Below are 21,519 nucleotides of genomic sequence, written 5' to 3'. Positions count from 1 at the left end.
GCCAGCAGCGGGCGCAACAACCAATCAGAAATGCGAAATGCCGACACGTGACGCGGGATTGCGTCACAGTCTAAACAATATGGGGGAGGGCTCGCCGTGCACGAAATGTTTTTGCGTCAATATTCAGCGCCGTGTTTCAAGAGAAATACCGGGAAACATTTTTTTTCTCGTTTTTGAACGCATAAACATGGATTTAGGCTGATCTAGTATGATTCAGGGTTATTTTTTTACCTGCCATGGCCAGATTATCTAAAGATGTGTGTGTTGTGTGTACAATCTACAGAAATGTACATCAGGTCCGGTCATCCGGTTTTCACGTTTCGGTTTTTTGGACTCGGTTCTTGAATGTTGTTCCGGTCCAAACCGGTCCGACTGAACCGGTACCCACCCCTAGTGTAGGCCAAACTTGAAGTATAGTACATAATGAGTATACTTACTTGATAATTATGTAGCTTGGGTAGTGTTAATAACACCACGCTACACTACTACATACTCTGTCCTTGGTGCTGAATGCCATCCACACAATGTGAAGTATATTGTGTACTTTACTACAGTTACATACTGTACATTGTGTGGATGGCATTCAGCACCAAGGACAGGTATGTTTGCCTCTGTGTGTGTGTTAGTGTGTGTGTGTGTGTGTGCCTCTGTGTGTGTGTGTGTGTGTGTGAATGTGTTTGTGTGTGTGTATGAGTTGTTGAACATTCTCCAAAAGCATGCCGATAAAAAAAAAAATTTGTGATTCAACTCAGCTGAAGATTAGCCAGGACTGGAAAAAGTTAAACAGTTCTCCTGTGCCAAAAAAGTTTGGAAAATGCAGACTGCTGATGGGTCTTTGGACTTGTTCTTCTATATCTGTATCTGTATAGCCAGTATAATTACCCTTTGGCATAACGCAGGCATGCTGCGCGGCAGCAGCTAGCTATATCACACCGAACATCTTGTTACACTCAATCTTTGCACATTTAGTTGCAGGAGTTGTGTAAAGCTTTCTAGTGATGATGCCCCAACTGTGCTTGGTGCAACGAGTTCCAGTTTACGAAAGTGGAAATACGAGTTTTTGAACACCTCAATTCTTGGTTGATAACTCTGATATTTGAAGGCATGACTGTTTCTTGTATGTATTATCTATACCATTATTTTTATGTTTTCTCCGCAGGTGTAAATAAATAGAATCTTGTTGCCATGCCGACGCAGCTGCAGTACATGAACTCGTCGCCAGGGGTGCGGAACAGCATGCGGTGGGCAGCGGAACCCCCCGCCGTGACCCAGCCGGTCACGACCCTTGACCCACGACCCCCCTATGCTGTAGCACGGCCCAGATCTGGTAGGGTTTGACACATGGAAGTTTGACTTTAAAATTCCTTTTGTTTTTCAGGTACATGTACAAACAATTGCAAACACACAAAAATGGTAGCCTGAATGGTATTGATATTACAACTATGTCAAGGTCCAGATCTGGTAGGGTCTTAGCTCATAGAAGTTTGACTTTAATTTCAATTGCACTCGTTTTGAAGGTTAAAGCTTTTGATCCAACGCAAGGAAATTTTTCTCAACTGGTACAATTAGTATAAGTATGATTTTATTATTTTTCTGATCTTAATAAATTTTGTTCCAATGCAAGGAAATTTTTGTCACCTAGAGCTTTCGACCAGTTCTTCTGGTCTTTCTCAGTAGACTGACCCAGTGAAGCTTGTGTTGAATCAGAAGTTTTAACATTCAACATGTAACTAGCAACACAGATAAACTTTGAAATTCATGATAATTCCTTTTCTTATTTATATACATGAACTATATTAAACATTGCAGACACACGAAAAGCCTGAATGGTATCGATGTTACAGCTATGTCAAGTCTTCCAAACATATATCATACAGTATACATACCATTGACTTGACAAGTTCCCATCATTGTATGCTGCGTTCTGTTGTCTGATTTTACAGTTTTATTGATTGATTAACTGATTGAGTGATTGAGTGAGTGAGTGATTAGTTGGTCAATTGATTGATTGATTAACTGATCAATTGAGAAAGGAGTTCTGAAGGTTGTTTTTTTTTTTGCTGTTTCATTTTGTTTCATTTCCCTCAAGAAACCTACAGATCTGAAAACACTAAAATTTAAAATTAATTTTGTCTTTTTCTTCCAGCCCCCATCAGACCGAGACCAGACAAGTGGGTTGACCCGTATGTTGACCCCCGACCTCAGTTCCGTACGACCAGTGCCATCGTGCACCGCGCGCGACGGAAAACTTTCGACGTCAAACTGCACAACCGACCGCTCGAGTCACACTATAGCAAATACGCACCCTTTGCTCGTAAGTTTAGAATAAGTCCAATATCTAGTACATTACTTGTTTTATTTTATCAATATCTATTTTTAGAGGGTTGGGTAAAAGGTATAATAATTATATTATAATGCGTATAACTCTACACATCCAAGTTGACTCTAATTGATGCTGATAACTATGCACTAAGAAGTTATCGGTGTATTGTTTCATCATCATCATTCTATGAAGAACTGAGTTTTGAAATGTTGTATCTATTGTAATTTCATGGTGCTGAAATGCCATCACTTGGATACAAAAGCTATCTTACACTCTGTTGGAATTAAAAAGTGGCTTTAAAAGTGGCTGTATGGCATAATATTAATTAGGACAGTTTATTTTGATTAGAAAGAAGTGAAATTGTGACTGATTTTCATTAAACAATACAGGTGTCACTGCTATAGATGACAGATGGCCAATGAAACGTCGGCTGAATAAACGTCCTGGTTGTGTAAAAAGAGTCTCTTTACTCAGTGACGTACCGACCTGATGAAACTATAATTCACGGATGTGTAACATGTTGTTTTTCTCCCCCCCCCCAGCCCGTGCCATAGACAGAGTAGACAACCCCCACTCCTTCCCCTCATATGACCCCATGAGTGACCCTCACCTGTCAGACTACTTCGCCAGGAAGTTTGGCTACGACCCTCGACCTCCTTCTGCTGTGGTGAGTCTCAAGTTTTCTACATTTTGTTTTGCTTTTTTTTTATTCACATAGATTTGTGAGTAGTTGACAGAAAGCATGTAATGTGTTAGGGTAACAAATGCAAAACATACAGTGAAAATGCACCAATTGATACTACGGTAACCATGAATTAATGTTAATGTGATTGCCAAAAAGCAGTTACTCAAGCAACTGGATATGATTTTGGAAATGGTCACTTGGATACAAGTTACTTGACTGTTTCCAAAATCATATCCAGTTGCTTGAGTACTAGTAACTGCTTTTTGGCCTATCTTATTACCTGGATGTCTAACCTTCATCGACGTTTAATGTGATTGATCAAAGCTTCCAGAGAGTGAAATGAAGTTGAACACAACATGGAAGATATGTCAATTTGTAGATTAAAAAACAGTTTCTTTCTTTTGCTTCCCAGGCCAGAAAACGTGCAATGTACGGGCCGGGGTCGCGACCTGCCTCGGCTGCTAGCAAGCGGCCTGGTTCAGCCACTGGCAAGCGCAAACACACCCGCAGGGAGAGTGGCATGTTGTACAAAATCGTGGTCAGGACAGCTGACAGGAAAAATGCAGGCACAGATGCAAGGGTAAGTTTTTATTGTGTTTGATCCAGCATTACAATTTAAGAAAAATCTACTGTTGAAAAAGCTACATGTAGTAGTTGCTTTTTAATGTTTTACAACAGTAGACATGTACGTGTTTTTGAACCTTGAAAAAGCGGCATGTTGTACAAAATTGTGGTCAGGACAGCTGACAGGAAAAATGCTGGCACAGATGCAAGGGTATGAAGTTTTCCTTTTGTTTAATCCAGCATAATTATTCACAATTTCAGATGTAGCAAGTAAAAGGCAATACTGTAATATCTTGCATTAGGAAAGAATGTTTTTCTTGAGCTACAAAATCACGGTCAGAACAGCAGACAGGAAAAATGCAGGGACAGATGCAAGGGTACGGTCTGCAAGTTTTTTTTTTTTTAATTCTGCATAGCAATTTCAGGAAAATCTACTGTTGTAAAACAGCAAAAAGCAACTACTTGTATGTGTTTCTTGAACATTGAAAAAATGACATGTTGTACAAGATTGTGGTGAGGACAGCAGACAGGAAAAATGCAGGCACAGATGCAAGGGTACGGTCTGCAATTAAGTTTTCCTTTAAAATTTGTTTAATCCAGCATTACAATTACAGGAAATATACTTTTTGAAAGCAGTAAAAACCAAATACAATTCTTGTATTGTGATATCATATAATTGCATGACATTGTATAGTCACTTCTCAAAAGTATATGTTTCTTGTGAGAGAAATCTTAAGCTTGAAGAAAGATCTTTTGACAGTACAGTGTTCAATAACTGGAAAAGGATGTATTTTTGGATCAAATATGTACTAGGTTGATTGAATCATACTATCATTGTCAGATATTATCTCAAAATCAATGTTATATTTTTGTATCATTATGGTCTTTCACTAAGTGAACTGATCATCCGCCAGGATGACATGGACTATGATGATGGTATTTAAGATAAAAATTGCATCAAACAATGACATTTAATTGTATTCCTTATTCCCACCTGCAGGTATTTCTTAAGATGAAGGGCACCAAAGGAAAGGTGCCCAAGAAAAGGCTGTACAAGAAGTCAGGGTCAGTTAAGGACAGTAAGACGTCCCACTTCAAGTTTGAGAGGGGGACAAAACACACCTTCAAACTCAGGGCAGCTGATATAGGAGACATAGAGACCATCACTGTAGAGGTACGGATGTTATATTTTACATTACATGACTGTATGTCATACTTAGGCCATGATAACTTTTGATATGGGTGTTCCAGCCCGTGTGATAACTAATGGTTATCACCCGGGCTTCAAAATTTTGTGTAGAATGATTCAGACATTTATCATTTTTTTGTGTTTTGAAAATTGGAATACCAAATTCAGATATTGGAATTGATGTTGTAATTGCAATTTTTTGTTTAGGGGTACCAAATTTTCTCAACTCGTGTGTTTTCTCGGGTTGGTATGACATGAATGAAATGATTGAACAAAAGCTCATCTGTGTTGGTAGAATCCATAGTACTGTAAATTATAGAGTTCAAGCTTTGTTCCAACACAAGAAATATTAAGAAACTTTATTAAAAATATTAGAAAAATATTAGAAAAGTTTTTTAGTTACAGACAAAGGTTTTAAATCTTGGATTTTGTATCTAAACCCATGTTTTATCCGCAGCACGATGGTTTAGAGAGGAAACAGAGTTGGTTGTTGGAGTCAGTAACCATCACAAACACAGTGAACAAGCAGAGCTGGGTGTTCCCCTGTAATGACTGTTCTAAACCCGTGTTTTATCCTGTTCTAAACCCATGTTTTATCTAAACCCATGTTTTATCCTGCCCACAGCACGATGGTTTAGAGAGGAAACAGAGCTGGTTGTTGGAGTCAGTAACCATCACAAACACAGTGAACAAGCGGAGCTGGGTGTTCCCCTGTAATGACTGTTCTAAACCCATGTTTTATCCTGTCCACAGCACGATGGTTTAGAGAGGAAACAGAGCTGGTTGTTGGAGTCAGTAACGATCACAAACACAGTGAACAAGCGGAGCTGGGTGTTCCCCTGTAATGACTGTTCTAAACCCGTGTTTTATCCTGTTCTAAACCCATGTTTTATCCTGCCCACAGCACGATGGTTTAGAGAGGAAACAGAGCTGGTTGTTAGAGTCAGTAACCATCACAAACACAGTGAACAAGCGGAGCTGGGTGTTCCCCTGTAACGATTGGCTGTCACTGTTCGAGAGTGACTGTCAGATCAGCAGGATTCTCTACGCTAAGGGAGGGACCAAGTACGCAAGGACAGGTATGTCTTGGTGAAATATTTGTTTTTCTTCTCTCATCTAATCTTCTCTCATCTAGAGTTCATCTAATCACAGTATTAGTATTATTGTGTCCTGTTCCTATCTGGGTTAGTGTAAGAATTAGATAGGACTCTGGATAGTACAACAATGTACTTATTGTATCCTGAACTATCTAGTTCTAATCCGTGACCCCGCCCTCACCCTTGACCTTGTTAAAAAGCGGTTGTGTGTTTGACCGAACAAGTTTATTGAGATTAAATAAAGGCTTACTACTAGTACTACTACTACTACTACTACTATCGTACAGTACTACTGCTATGCCTGAATGGGTTAGGGTTAGAATCAGGCACGGTTCTGGATAGTCTCTATTGTAACCAGAACTGTGCCTATTTAGTTCTATGCTTGAATAGGTTAGGATATCTGGCACGGTGAATTATCCAGAACTGTTCCTGATCCAAGCACAGTTTTGGATACAATAGTTTTGGGGCAAGGAGGTTTTCACAGTGGCCCTAGGTAAAACAATCCTGTAGTGTTATCTAATTTTAATTTTTTAATTTATTTTCCAGAATATGAAGTTGTGACGGTAACAGGAGACTGCAGAGGAGGAGGAACAGATGCAAACGTCTTCATAACCTTATATGGTAAAAAAGGGACCACAGCAAGGTTACCTCTCAGAAACAGGTAAAGTGGGGGTAGTAATTATAATTAGTGAAGGCCTTTTATTTTCACAAGCCATAAAGTGATATTAAGGGGAAACCAAACAGTATGTAGTGTTTGTAGAGATGTCACAATATAGTAAATGATGCAGAAAGATTTATATATGAATATACAAATGGTTTATTTCAATACAAATTCTACAAAAACATACAGTAGCAGCCATTATCAGCTGAAATGATGTATGATTTACAGTACATTGTTAAAAAGCTTTACTTGGTAAGACTTAACGTAGCATTAAGCCATAACCACAGAAGACAACTGTTTAAAATCAAAGCAAAATAAACAATCCATTGTTATAAATCATATTTTCTAAGAAACACATATCATGCATAAACATGAATGGACAGATAGTCATTGTTTACTAAAAATACATATGGGAAATATTACATGTAAGTGACTGTTAAAAAATGTTATGAAATTTCTTTCAATACAGACACAAGTCAAAGACGTTTGAGAGAGGAAGAAGTGACATCTTCATCATCAAGGCCAAGAACGTTGGATCACTACAGAAACTCAGGTAAGGTTTGCAAACCTTTACTCATCAAAATTGTATTTGGCTGATTGTAATTTACTTCTGAATTGTAACAGTTGTTCCATCCATGTTTCAGTTGATATAGCTTTTTTCTCAGCTAGTAGCTAGTAGTAGTGTCGTCTCTGTCCTTGGTGCTGAATGCCTTCACTTAACAACAGTCACTTTTTGAGGCCGTAGGGACAGTGGGTTGTTGATCCACTGTGTCTAGGGCACAGTATAGGAAGGTAGAGCCCTTCTCTCTCCTTCCACTGCCTTTTACCTCCCCAACTGAAGTCAGGTTACCCATTTTACACCTGGGTGGAGTGAGGAAAGTTGTGTTAAGTGCCTTTTTTGTGGGAATGCAACATCTTACAGTAACTACTTTAGGTCCTTCGGTGTCATATAGCAAGCTGCTGCCATACCGTGTGCCTGTGAAGCTGGTGTGCTATGCCAAAGGCCAGTTATACCAGCTATACTGATACCTAGATACAGACCTATGAATTTCTCTGTCCACAGAATCCAACATGACAACACAGGGACAGCTCCAGGCTGGTTTTTAGACTGTGTGGTGGTGACAGATGTTTAAAAAATGGCCTGTAAGTTTTTTTAAGCCTAACTGTGAATTTCTCTCCCCACAGAATCCAGCATGACAACACAGGAACAGCTCCAGGCTGGTTTTTAGACCGTGTGGTGGTGACGGATGTTAAGAACCCTGCGTGTAAGTTTTACTTCCCCTGCGGACAGTGGCTGGCGAAGGACGAGGGAGACGGGAGGATCGCGCGGGACCTGCTGGGGAGTAAGGACCCTACAGCTGTCAGGAGAAGTCAGTAGAACTTTCTTGTAATCATGAATGTTGTGCTGTGTTTTTTCTGTACAAATCTAATAACTACACGAAGTTTGACGTAGAAAATGCCCAGGTACAGTGCAAATACATCATAAAAACATCAATAAGAGTTACAGCTGTGGTATAGAACTAGACTTGGTTTTAAGAAAGAAATCTCTTAGGTACAATGATTGATTTATACCTTAGTAAGTATAAAAATATAGATAAGACGCAACCATTTAACATACAACTGTTTTAATTTTTGTATTACAACACTATAGATGGATACAGTACAGTAACTGTTAAGTGGTTGCATCTTGCCTTTATTTTAGCTTCCTTAAAGACAGACCAAGAGGACAAGATATAAGAAATTACTTTAGAATACTTTGCTTATGAAAAGTTTGTGTTGTGCAGTGAGTAAGTACAAGATCAGCACGTACACTGGGAACAAGCGCGGTGCGGGGACAGACGCTAACGTGTTCATCACGCTGTTTGGGGAGGCCGGAGACTCAGGAGAACGGAGGCTAGACAACTCCAAAAACAACTTCGAAAAGGGGAGGTTAGTGTCATGAAATTCTTAATGTTTACCTTTAAGTTAACAGAATGAAAACTCTGTTTCTTCTTCTTCCTCTTTTTTTTTCTGCTCCAAACAAAGAAGGTCATTGACCTGTACCAGACGTCTGTCACCATGGTAACTGGTGTTAGTTACATCATGTTGCAATTTTAAAGTAGGAGGGATTTAGACTCCTGTCACCATATATATGTTGAATGTGTTTGAGTAAGAATTAACAGAGCAGACCATATGCAAAGGTTAATAGTATGCATTTGCTTTGCAAATGTTACTTTTCTAGTTTAAATTTCCTTTTTCTTGCCATTTTAGGATTGTACATGGCAGATCTAGATGTGACTGAGAATTTTTTCTTTTTTGTTTTTTCAGGGACGACACATTTATGATCGAGTGTCCCAACCTGGGTCCGATGAGGAAGATCAGGATCGGACACGACAACAAAGGTACCAGCCCTGGATGGTTCTTGGACAAGGTAAGTGTAATGTTGGACCAACATTCTTTATTGGTAGGATTGATTTGAATAGTTCCATCAGGTTGGTAAGTCACTGAATATAAAGAGACTTGTTAGTTACATAATAAAGCATTTCAGTAGGTATGTACATGTAGTACTGTGTCACAGTTAGTATTATACAAAATCTAAATGTATAGTTATCACGCTTTATAATTTGCAGTTATGCACACAACAAGTGCTAGCAATTGGATATGATTTGGAAACAGATGTTTCAGGTAGCATCCACTAACTTTTGTCATTACTTAATCTGCATCCACCACGAAAGGTAGTGGATGCTACATTGTACCTGAAACGTCTGACCATTTCCAAAATCATATCCAGTTGCTTGAGTAACTGCTTTTTGGCATATCTTATTACCTGGATGTCTAACCTTCACCAACGTTTGCAGGTGATAGTAGATGATGTTCAGCTAAGCCGAGTTTACGAGTTCCCCTGTAACCGATGGTTTGCTACAGACGAGGACGACGGACAAATTCAGCGAGACTTGCTCTTAACCGGACAGAGGGGAGGTCAGTATGAGAATAGTTTTTTTAAATATATCCAAAACCTCAGTCTATACAGTTGTATATCAAATGGTGAAAATCACCTGAGTCAGCACAATGGACCAGCATGACACTAAGAGAACTGTTAGATCTGTAACAGTTCATTTTAAACCTCTGTAGAGTTACATGTACATTGTATATATCAAATGGTGAAAATCATGTCTTGAGTTACGCAAAGATAGTAGGGTTGAGTAGTACTTGTAACCAGCTCTGCAAAAGGACCATCTTGTGATTGTGGCCATATTTTTTGTGATGGGAGGATGATACCAGAGAATGGACCAGCATGGCACTTAAGAAAAAAGCTGTCACCCACGGGTGGGCAGCTAAAGGAGAGTTGTTCCACAGTAAACCACAGTAGTTGTCTGACCTTTCCATCACCCTACAGGTTACCCGTACCAAGTCCGAGTGGAGACTGGAGACGTGAGAAACGCTGGAACAAGTGCCCGCGTGTTTATAGAGATGTGGGGGGTTGACGGAGAAGAGACCAGCGGTAAAATCTACCTGGATGGGAAGTTCCAGCGAGGGAAGACAGACGTACTGGATGTTGAGACGGGATCCATTCTCAGTCCTCTGTCCAAGATCGTCATTGGGCACGACAACTCTGGTACTGGACCTGGCTGGTACTGTGAAAAGGTAAGCTTCATTATGTTCACCCTCATAGAAGGAAAACATCATGTTTGCTCTGTTTCTTCTTCCCTTCCAAACATATATGGTCAATGACCAGCACCAGACATCTGTCACCATGGTAACTGGAAGAAGAAGAAGAAGGTCTCCCGTGCTCTTACCTGAGCGTAGGGTGGTGCCCATCTCCATTTCGTAGCCCTTGGGCGACACACAATTGTGCAATGCACTACAGCAGGGGGCTAGTCCGCTGGTAGTGCTGTGTGTTTGACCTTCCCACACTCTTTCTCATATGTGCTGAGTGCTAAGCAGAGAAAGAAGTGTGTACCATTTTTTAAAGTCTTTGGTATGACCCGGCCGGGGTTTGAACTCACGACCTCCCGGTTACAAAGCGAGCACTCTACCAGTTGAGCTATTGCACCGGTACCCGGGTAACTGGGCTGTAACAAATTATGTACAGAATATATATCAGTGGTAACAATAAAAATTTAAAGCTATTCTCTAAAATGTAGTCTCTAAGATTGAATCTTCTTTAACAGACACCCTGTCGTGTTAGATTAAATTATATTGTGTGTTACAAGTCATAGTTGGATTAGTGTCTAGTGGTGTTTTATTCTCATGTTCAAGTGCACTGTCCCTCCACTGGTTACTAAGTAAAATTTGAACCTTATTCACAAATGTCTTTCCCATGGCATGTCCATGATACCAGTTCAACAACATGTTACAACAATTTGAACTCAAAGTTGTGTTGTTTTATTCCCAGGTCCAGGTACACTGCCCCTCCACCGGCTATGAGCAGACGTTCCTGTGTCAGAACTGGCTGGCTCTAGACGAGGGAGACGGGCTTATCGAGAGGGAACTCAGAGAAACCATCTCCATGAGACAGACTAAAACTAAAAGTTTGTGTTCTTTTATTCCATATCTATCTAAAAGTCTAGTCCTGTAGCATTTTTCTGTAGTGGTTAGTTCTTAGTCCACTGTATCTAGGACACTGTATTGGAAGGTGAAGCCCATTCCTGTCTTTCCACTGCCTTAAACCTCCCAACTGAGGGAAACCACCTTCATGAGACAGACCAAAACTAAAAGTTTGTCTTCTTTAATTTCAAATCTATCTAGAAAATGTAGTCTTGTAGCTGTCTCTGTCCTTGGTTCCAAATGCCTTCACGTAACAACAGTTACTTTTTGAGGCCATAGGGGAAGTAGGTTGTACACATTTAACTACAGTGAAGTTGTTGAAAGCTTTCTAGTGATGCCCCAACTGTGCTTGGTGGCAATGAGTTCTATAGTTCCACTCTATGATAGTTCCTGGAAAATACGAGCTTTTGAACACCTCAATTCATGACTGTTTGAACACCTCAATTCATGACTGTTTCCTGGTCTTTTCTGGGCTGGTATCAGGTACTCAGTGGTTTGTATGTTGCATGGCATTTACAGAAGAAGTAACCAGTTGTTGTTTCCCCCCACAGAGGTAGCATGGAACATGACGGTATGGACGACAGACAAGCGCAGTGCGGGTACAGACGCTAACGTTTACTTCGTGTTATACGGAGACAAGGGCAAATCAGACGACATCTCCATCGGAAACAAGACGGACAACTTCGAGGCAGGACAGGAAGACAACTTCAAGGTGAACTAAAATTTCAAATTAGACATTGTCATACATTTTTCTGTATCAGTTCTGGATTTTATACTAGTAACCAATATAGCTGTCCAGTGGCATAACACACTGGCTCACATCTTGACATACAATCTTATATTTCTAAATCTTTTAAAGTTTTCCACGTGAACAAGTTTTCCATGCAAAAAATGTGTCTAATGATTTTTCAGATATTACTTTCGGTAATCTTCCACATCTAAGTCTTTAAGGTTGTTTTTGAATGGAATAAAATTGTCTTTGATCTAAAGATGTCACAAGGAAGTCTTGGATACTTTTGTTGAATAGTGCTTTTATCTCCTGTTCATATATAGATAAGATAATTAGAAAACTTAAGGTAGAAATTATATTAACAAGAAGGGTATTTGATAGAGAAAGTTACCAACAATAGTAGTCTGAATGTTTGTTTTAACTTATAGGTTGAAATAAAGGATGTAGGGAAGCCATACAAGATCAGGATTGGTCACGACGACTCTGGGTCCTTTGCAGGATGGCATCTGGACAAGGTAAGGAATTATCACTACAGATACTACCAGTTAGTAAGCTGTGTCTTGGGTATGGTACACGTATATTCCACACTTCTTGCATTCCCAAACAGAATAAAGAGGGACCTATATAACATCCGTGTCCATAATATCACCACGGTCCATAATATCGCCACCTTGAGAAATAGTGTGCTTAAAGATATTTTTACTGCAACATACCCTAGGTATGTACATTTGAGGTGTGAAGGAGTGCATACCAAAAGTATGTTGCAGTAAAAATATCTTTAAGCACACTATTTCTCAAGGTGGCAATATTATGGACCCTGGTGATATTATGGACACAGATGTTTTGAAGCTACACAAAGAACAATCAATAGTACACAGTCACATAGTTGTAAATATAGTTAGAAAACATGACAATCTCTGTCCTTGGTGCTGAATGCCTTCACTTAACAACAGTTACTTTTATAGACTGTAGGGGCAGTGGGTTGTTGATCCACTGTGTCTAGGGCATGGTATTAGAAGGTGGAGCCCATCCCTCTCCTTCCACTGCATTTTACCTCCCCAACCGAACTTAGGTACCCATTTTACACCTGGGTGAAGTGGGGAAAGTAGTATAAAGTGACATTAACAAGGACACAACACTTGTCCAGTTGACAATATAGATTGTTACTGATCTATTCATGTATGTTAACACCTTGTTTTACATGTAGGTAGAGATGTGGAAATACATGTTATAGTTGTTAACCTGGAGTATTTGGACAATGTTGACAATGCCTCTACTGTACTTGGTGACAGCAAGTTCCAATCTGCGATAGTTCTAGGAAAGAATTAGTTTCCCAACACCTCAATCCTTCGTTGATAACTCTGGGACATGAAGGCATGACTATTCCTTGTTCTTTTCTGAGCTGGTATGTTGTATGTATGTTTTAGGTAGAGATGGAGAGAGTAGACACAGGTGAGATATACCTGTACAGATGTGGCCGCTGGCTGGATAAGGGGGAAGATGATGGACAGATTGTCAGAGAGATGCCAGCTGAAGGAAAACTCATCAAGAAACCTCTGCCAGGTTAGTCTAAGACTTGTCATGCTTTTAGTTTTCTTAGATAAACTGTAAAATTCATTGTTTGTGTCAGTGGCTGTACAATGTACGTTTGAAAATTATATTTATTAAGAATGAATACCAGAAACTAACATGTTTAAACTTTTGTCCCAACACAGAAGGAAAATGTTCTCACCTAGAGCTTTCGACCAGTCACTCTGGTCTCCCTCAGTAGACTGACCCAGTGAGGCTTGTCACATGGCTTCTCTGAAGTGTGACGTCAACACTGGGTGACAAGCCTCACTGGGTCAGTCTACTGAGAAAGACTAAAGTGACAGGTCGAAAGCACTAGGTTGGAACAAAAGTTTATCCTTAACATGTAACTTCCAACTCCTAAACATTCCTGATAGAAACTAACATCTTTACTTGTGTTTTCATTTCACTAGTTGTGATGTACGATGTTGAGGTGCACACTGGGAAGAAGCGGAATGCCGGCACGAATGCGGACGTGTTCGTCTGCCTGTTTGGTGAGCTGGGCGATACGGGAAACAGGCCTCTGCTCAAGTCCAGCAACATGGACAAGTTTGAGAGGGGGAAGGTGAGACAAAACAGTTGATTGGTCGACTTACTGCTATGTATTGCTGTGATTGGATAGGAAGAAAGTGTCAACCAATAGAATCATTTGTCACAGATGCATAAAATTTTACTGAATGTTTTAAAGTTTGACCATATTTGCATATCTTAGGTTGACATATTAACAAAGAAACAATTTTTATGTTTTGATATCAGAGTTATAATTTGAAATAAATGTCCCTTTTGTGCAGAAAGGCAACAATTTTTTCTAACTTTGGCTACATTTGCAATCCTAGGTCGATGAGTTCCAAGTCGAGGCTGTGACCTTGAAAAACGTGACCAAGGTCAGAATAGGGCATGATGGGACAGGCTCGGGATCGGGGTGGTTCCTGGACAAAGTGGTCGTCAGGGAACATGGTAAGATGAAATCCGAGATGACCTTCGCGTGCGACCGCTGGTTGGATAAAGGGGAGGATGATGGACTGATTGTTCGAGACCTTCTGCCAGAGGGAACACCTCAGCTACTCGCAAGTGAATAATACATTTTTTTAGCACGTTCTGTGCCATGTTGTGGTGGAGTAGGGTCAAATACGGGCTAGAATGCAAAATTTTAAGCCAACTTGTTGTGGTAGAGTATGGTGTTACGATAGTCTAGTAAGAGTATTTTGAATCTTTTTTGTCTTTTGGATTTGAGAGTTCTCCACAAAGTGATCATACAACATACATGTGTTTTGTCTTCCATTGTAACTTGTAGTGTTTCCAATGGAACCCAAAGATAGTAACTGTAATCAAGAAACAGTCATAGTTTTAACACTTGGTTTAATACTTTGCCACAATGTTTCTAGTGCTTTCAAAAAACTTTGCAGTAACATGATTTTCAGTGTTTGTCTTACTGTGCAACGAGCAAAATATGTTGAAGCGACAGGCAAGGGTAAATTTTAGAGTAAGTGGCAAAGATTTACTGTAAAAATTTACACATTCTATTGTATATTTATCAGTTTTGAGATGTTACTTGTCTGTCCCTGGTACTGAAATAACCACTGCTGAGATTTCTGCACATGTCTGTTATATAATATTACCAGTTATGTGAGTAAAGACATAACCACTGGATGTTACTAGTCTGTCCTTGGTGCTGAATTAAACGTTGCTGTGATTTCTGCCTTCCAGCCACGTCCTACCACGTCTCAGTCAAGACCGGTGACGAGAGGAACGCAGGAACTGATGCTGACGTCTTCCTGAAGATATTTGGGGCGAAGGGAGACACGGGACTGCTCAAACTGTACCAGTCTGACAACACCAGTAACAAGTTTGAGAGGGACAGGACAGATCTGTTTAAACTGGAGGCAGCAGATATTGGAAAGGTAGGTACAAAAAAAACAAGCAACAAACAAACAAGCAAAAAGCAGACAAACAAACAAACTTTAAGTGTACCTGTCTGACAACACCAGTAACAAGTTTGAGAGGGACAGGACTGATCTGTTTAAACTGGAGGCAGCAGACATTGGAAAGGTAGGCTCAAACAAACAAACAAACAAACAAACAAACAAACAAACAAACAAACTCAAAATGTACCAGTCAGAAAAGACAAGTGACAAGTTTGAGAGGGATAGAACTGACTTGTTCAAGATGGTAGGCTCAAATGAATAAATAAACAAATAAACAAAGAGCTCAAACAAACAAAGTACTGGCTAGAAGAATACCGTCTTGAATAATTATTTAAAAATGAAAAGTTTGTTTTTTTTCCTGCCAGTAGCCCCACATCTTAGTTCTCAGAGTTTCTTTGCAGTTCTTATATTTTCCATTTTTGTTTTTGAGGTCTGTCTTTAAGATTTGTGTGCAAAATGAGAAATTCTAAATGCTGTTTTGTTTGGTCTGTTCCAGATTGAGAAGATCCGTATCGGCCATGATGACTCCGGCCCGGGGTCAGGCTGGTTCCTCGACAAGGTAGACATCGATGTTCCGTCCCACGGAGAGCGCTACGTTTTCTCGTGCCACCGCTGGCTCGCTTCCGACGAGGGCGATGAAAAGACAGAGGTCGAACTGTTCCCAACGGAGGTCATAAAAGGGGATGTCCGTAAGTTCAGAGGTCATCAGGAGTTCAGGAGGTCAATTTTGTCATGTTGATTGTCACATGATCGGCATTGACCAATCAGCATGTTAAAACTGACCTCACTTTTGATTGGTCCATAAGTTCAGACTTGTTAAACAGGTTAAAGGTCACTTTTGTCCTGTTGATTGGTCATGTGATCTGCATTGACCAATCAGCATGTTAAAACTGACTTTACAAGTAGTTATATAATTATGATAATTGTACAATAAAATTTAAAGTAACTTTAAACTATGAGTAACTTGAAGCTAGCCCAGACCCTGTTTTCTCTTTCTGCATACTCTCAATTCTATATTATATTATCTTAAATGCTAAACTGATTTTCATATTTCTATTATAATCATATTTATGAATATCAACATTGAAGAGAATGATGCCTTGTGCAATAAGTGACCTCACAGTTCCAAGTGTGCATGTGCATTGGGGTCTAAGGTCAAAGACTCAAAGATTAACATTCCTTGCATGCAAGAAATATTCTTTGTGTAGACATTTTGCATGTGGAATGCTTATTTACTTATGAATGGCCATAACCTCTGACCTTATCCACAATCCCTTGCATTGCCTAAACTGTGAGGCAGCTTTTTGCCTTACTCCTTGCATAGTTCTCACCAGGCTATTTGAGCATAGGGGTGTTTTTTGGGGGGTAGAAGCTTCATAAATCTTTCAAAAAATGAAAATATAACAGTTACTTAAGAATGAAGCTATGACAAAGGGAAAACAACAACTGTCCCCCAATAAGCAAGAAACAGTGTCTTAGGGGGTTATGAGTTACAAAATTTTGTGGGGAGAATATCAGAGCCCTGCTGCGGTCATATTTTGGGGACTTGACCTGACCCCTACCCTGTGAAAAAATCCTGGTGAGAACCCTGTCTTGTACCTGTGTTTGAATGTCTGACTGTCGAATCTCTCAAGTTTCTGTTTCTGTGAGGAAAAAATAAAGGTCCGTTTTGCATGAGGACTGTTTCTGTCTGTACTAACACCACTGCACATTCTTCTCTTCACCCTGTTCACTGACATCCCCTCACACGTACCTCCCAGCAATCTCCATAATACGCGTGGAACCAGGTAAACCTGAGTTTAGAACTCTGTGATGTCAGTAGTCAGGGCTCGAAATTCATTTTTGGGAATAGGTGCACTGGTGCACCCTACCTAAAAAATTGGGTGCACAAAATTTTCTGTGGGTGCACCATATAAGATAAAATAATTAGAATGTCAGCAAAAACTGATTATGTTTTGTTTCTAAAGAAAAGTACTACAAGAATGATTTTACTATTTTTCTGACACTTAGATGTTAAAGTACTACTCTAAATTTAACATCTTGACATATACGTAAACCTACAAAAATATTTGGGTGCACTGGTGCACCCACAGAAAACAATTGGGTGCACAGCTCCAAATTTGGGTGCACTAAAGTGCACATGCACCCAGTATTTCGAGCCCTGGTAGTGATTTGTGATAAAGCAGACTAGGCAGACTAGTTAGTCAGACTAGTTAATGAATTATGTCTACTTTAGGCCTCAACAATTTATTTCCTCATTGCAATGGTTTTCTTAAGCAATTTTTTAAAAAATTCAAAGAACCAGCAAATTAGATTGAGATTTTAGAAATTTTGCAGCAATCATCATTTAAATGTTGGGTCTTAAGCTAACTCTACATACCGGTATAATTACTAATCTCCAAAGAGATCCTAAGTTGGCAAAAGACAGTATCAAATTGGCCAAGCAATATCCATTGGATCAAATCAAATTTTATTCAGTAAGGCTGAATACCCGAATTTCGTCCTTATTACATAGTACATAGAGCATTAAAAACAATGATTTGTGACACTCTTCATTGTGCATATGAAACAACATAGGCGAACACAATATTAAGACATATTCGAAGACAATTACACAATTAAAATCTATGCATAATATGCAGTTATCACAAAGAATTTAGCAAGGATACGATACTGTCTTTTGCCACCCTAGGATCTGACTGAGATCACATAATTTCCTTTCTGTAAACAAATAATTCACATTTTCTTTGTCTCCTTGCCAACCCTCTCAGGAATTCCGTATGAAGTTGACATCTACACAGGAGACATCCGCGGTGCAGGTACAGACGCCAACGTTTTCTTGCAAATCTATGGGACTAAGGGGAAGACTGAGGAAGTTCAGCTCAGGAACAGGACAGATAACTTCGAACGGGAGGCAGTGGACAAGTTCAAGGTTAGAACTCTCAGCAGTGTTTCCTGAAGTTTAGGGATAAGATAATAATTGCTGATGTCTTTTCTTTAATTTCAGAAAACATGACATCAAGACAATCTCATAGAATACAGTCATGTAGTTGTAAGTTGACAAGTGGACAATACTCTCTGCAATTTTTCCCAAACTTTGAAGATAAAATTCTGGATGGGATGAACATTTTTTCACTGTCAGGGCCTGATTGGGCCTCCTCCCTGTGAAAGCTTGTGGCCGTACATTTGTACACCTCTAACTCAAGAGAACCATTCCCATTCCTAGAACTACCAATAGGAGCTCAGGATTCTTTATCACTATGAAAATTAGTCCAATAGGAGCTCAGGATTCTCTGTCACTATGGAAACCAGTCATCACAGCCTCCAACACTATGGTAACAGACAGTTCTCAATCTGACAACAATAGGGATCAGTGTTCCCTTGATATTCTGTGCCCCTGTCTTGCTGTTTTTGATAGTTTTTTCTTGTTTTCTTCAGATTGAACAGAAGGATGTTGGACCCATCACTAAGATCAGGATCGGTCACGACGGCACCAGCTTTGGAGCAGGCTGGTTCCTCAACAAGGTAGGCATCATTCACGGAAGGAAAACACATTGTTTTTGCTTTGTTTCTTCTTCTCCTTCTTTCATTCCAAACAAATAAAGTCAATGACCTGGACCAGACGTCTGTCACCATAGTAACTGGTGCTGTAGGAGAGACCCTGTAGTGTTGGGTTACATTATGTAGCAGAACAGAATTGGAGAGCCTGCTCACCATACATATGAAATGAATGCATTTGAATTATTAAAATAAGCAAGATTAAGTATACTAAGAATAAGCAGAGCTATAGTTTGTTGTACTAGGCCAGGTGAACATTATGCATTTGTTTGTTATATTTTTATGTCTGTTAACATAATATTATTTTATCATGTCATCGTTGAACAAATTTCAAGTACTATGATTTGTTTCTCACCAGGTTGTCATACAAAGATATCCGACCGCAGAGGAACTAAAGGAGAAAAGAAAAGGCAAGAAAAAGGGACTGAAGCGACAACAATCCACCTCGCCCTCCAGAAGAAAACTCTCTCGCTCCCCTTCTCACAAGAAAAAGTCTAAGAAATATTCCAGCTTCTCCGAATCTGAGTCAGAAAGCGAAGAAGAAAAATCGTCCAAGAAGAAGAAGAAATCTCTCAAAAAGAAATCGAAGAAAGATGACAGCTCTTCTTCTGAGAGTTCTTCCGAGGATGAAAAGAAGAAGACATCGAAGAAGAAGGAGAAGAAGAAAAAGAAGTCAAAGAAGGACAGCAGTAGCTCGAGCAGTGACTCGGAGAAAGAGGAAGACTGGAAGAAGAGCAACGCAGAGGTATCTATATCTGTATCTGTATAGCCGGTATAACCACCTTTCGGCGTAACACACCAGCTTCTATATTCTGTATAGTCAGTATAACAGCCTTTTGGCGTAACATGCCAGCTTCTGTATCTTTATAGCCCGTATAACTGCCTTTCGGCGTAACACACCAGATTCGCAGGCACGCGGTGCGGCAGCAGCTGGCTACATTACACCGATCGACTTGTTACACCTAACCCTTGAACTTCTAACTCTAGACATTGTTTAAAGCTATCTAGTGACAATGCCCCTACTGTACTTGGTGACAGCGAGTTCCACTCTGCGATAGTTCTTAGGAAAGAATGAATTCTTGAACACCTCAATCCTTGGTTGATAACTCTGGTACTTGAAGGCATGGCTATTTCTTGTTCTTTTCTCTGCTGGTGTTAGGTACTTAATAGTTTGGACTTCCACCAGTTTATTACTAGTCATTTTGTACATCATGCATAGTCTGGACATTTTTCTTCTGTCTTCCAGGTGTATCTGTTTGTGGTGAATCGGTGGTTAGCAAAAGACGAGGATGACAAAAAGATCGTGCGAGAGTTGGTCCCTACAGATGAGGCAGGGAAACCACTGGAAGACAACATTCTGCAAGGTAAGTTTGAGTTTATTAGGATCATTGTAACAACAAAATATGTATGGAGCAGAGGACAGACAATACATTGCACAACACATTATACATTATATAATAATATATATGTTACTGTCTAGTAAGCATCCTTACAAGAGATGATGGTACCACTCTAAGTCAGATTTTGTATATTGATACATACAAAATTTAATGTACTTTTAGATGCATAGAACAGAAGATAACAGCTATTGAAGCAACTGCATAGATTTTGAAAGTGGTCACTAGATATTTCAGGCAGCATCCTCTACTTTTAGTAACTATGTCACTGACTGAAAAAAATGTAGTCACTGACGAAAAGTAGTGGATGTTACCTGAAATATCTGACTGTCTTTAAAATGTATCCAGTAGCTTGAGTTTTGTTCTGTATCTTATTACCTTAATGACTAACTTGCATTGACTTTTCAATATGTAATGTTTAATAAATAAAGATAATGTATGTAGTAGGGGGGATTCATTCCTCAAGCTAACCGACATCTCGCTCACGCAGTCGTCCCTCAGTAAGACATCTGGATCTGCATAGTTCCCGTTTAGAACTTTTATTCAACCTGTCACACGACCGGTTTCGCCTGTGTGGCTTCTTCAAGTGTACACAGGCTAAATGACACATGTGACATGAAGTTCTCACTTATATACCTTTCCAGTGCATCTTGCCATTTAATAAAAATGCCTTTTTTTTCAGAAAACGAGTATGTTGTGAGAGTGTACACAGGAGACAAGTTTGGTGCTGGGACAGACGCGAATGTTTTCCTGTCTGTGCACGGAGAGAACGGAGACACGGGAGAGCGAGAACTCAAGGACTCGGAAACTAACACTAACAAGTGGGAACGGGGAAACGTGAGTTTGCAAAAACTTATTTTTATTCAGTCTTTATTTTAGGCATCAAAGACCCAAATTCTTACTTAACATTAAAACAGAGAGGCATATACATGTACAGAGATAACTGGGTAAAAAACAGTGAGATACAGTATAGTGATTAAAAAAACAATAAATTTATTACGGTTTGAACAGCAGATCAACAGATAATGGTTAAGTCACTCATCTATACATGTATCTTTATGTGTAATGCTTCTCTGTGTATTCCTGAAGAAAAAGGTGTTTGTCCTTGGTGCTGAAATTCAGAGTAGACATGTTCTTGAATATTTTTTGAATTTTTTTCAATTAAATCAAGGTTTTGGAAGGATATTTGTGTGTGTATGTGTATGTGTATGTATGAGAGTGTGTGTATGTGTATGTGTGTGCATGATTTTTACCATTCTGCAAATTTCAACTTATTTACTGTATAGCTGGTATC

At 39.5% G+C, this 21,519-nt stretch overlaps 1 protein-coding gene across 1 annotated transcript in view; it reads left to right on the top strand.

The window, feature by feature from the left end:
• Window positions 1-1,162: 1,162 nt before the first annotated feature.
• The window catches only part of LOC109468509 (lipoxygenase homology domain-containing protein 1-like), a 41,969-nt gene continuing 21,612 nt past the window's right edge, over window positions 1,163-21,519 (top strand). The window contains exons 1-26 of the mRNA XM_019766753.1: window positions 1,163-1,327; window positions 2,147-2,314; window positions 2,866-2,990; window positions 3,421-3,588; window positions 4,573-4,746; window positions 5,666-5,840; window positions 6,405-6,519; window positions 6,989-7,072; window positions 7,705-7,889; window positions 8,304-8,448; window positions 8,827-8,929; window positions 9,357-9,477; window positions 9,884-10,143; window positions 10,895-11,030; window positions 11,598-11,758; window positions 12,205-12,291; window positions 13,204-13,339; window positions 13,759-13,910; window positions 14,182-14,416; window positions 15,053-15,246; window positions 15,767-15,959; window positions 18,042-18,202; window positions 18,709-18,795; window positions 19,187-19,573; window positions 20,075-20,192; window positions 20,908-21,062. Coding sequence (XP_019622312.1) covers window positions 1,186-1,327; window positions 2,147-2,314; window positions 2,866-2,990; window positions 3,421-3,588; window positions 4,573-4,746; window positions 5,666-5,840; window positions 6,405-6,519; window positions 6,989-7,072; window positions 7,705-7,889; window positions 8,304-8,448; window positions 8,827-8,929; window positions 9,357-9,477; window positions 9,884-10,143; window positions 10,895-11,030; window positions 11,598-11,758; window positions 12,205-12,291; window positions 13,204-13,339; window positions 13,759-13,910; window positions 14,182-14,416; window positions 15,053-15,246; window positions 15,767-15,959; window positions 18,042-18,202; window positions 18,709-18,795; window positions 19,187-19,573; window positions 20,075-20,192; window positions 20,908-21,062 — 4,167 coding nt within the window. The 5' untranslated portion in view covers window positions 1,163-1,185. The remainder of the gene's footprint in view (window positions 1,328-2,146; window positions 2,315-2,865; window positions 2,991-3,420; window positions 3,589-4,572; window positions 4,747-5,665; window positions 5,841-6,404; window positions 6,520-6,988; window positions 7,073-7,704; window positions 7,890-8,303; window positions 8,449-8,826; window positions 8,930-9,356; window positions 9,478-9,883; window positions 10,144-10,894; window positions 11,031-11,597; window positions 11,759-12,204; window positions 12,292-13,203; window positions 13,340-13,758; window positions 13,911-14,181; window positions 14,417-15,052; window positions 15,247-15,766; window positions 15,960-18,041; window positions 18,203-18,708; window positions 18,796-19,186; window positions 19,574-20,074; window positions 20,193-20,907; window positions 21,063-21,519) is intronic.

Source organism: Branchiostoma belcheri, unplaced genomic scaffold, assembly GCF_001625305.1.
Source record: "Branchiostoma belcheri isolate BF01 breed outbred unplaced genomic scaffold, Haploidv18h27 scaffold2, whole genome shotgun sequence".
Lineage (NCBI taxonomy): Eukaryota > Metazoa > Chordata > Leptocardii > Amphioxiformes > Branchiostomatidae > Branchiostoma > Branchiostoma belcheri.
This window is presented reverse-complemented; position numbering and strand designations above follow the sequence as displayed.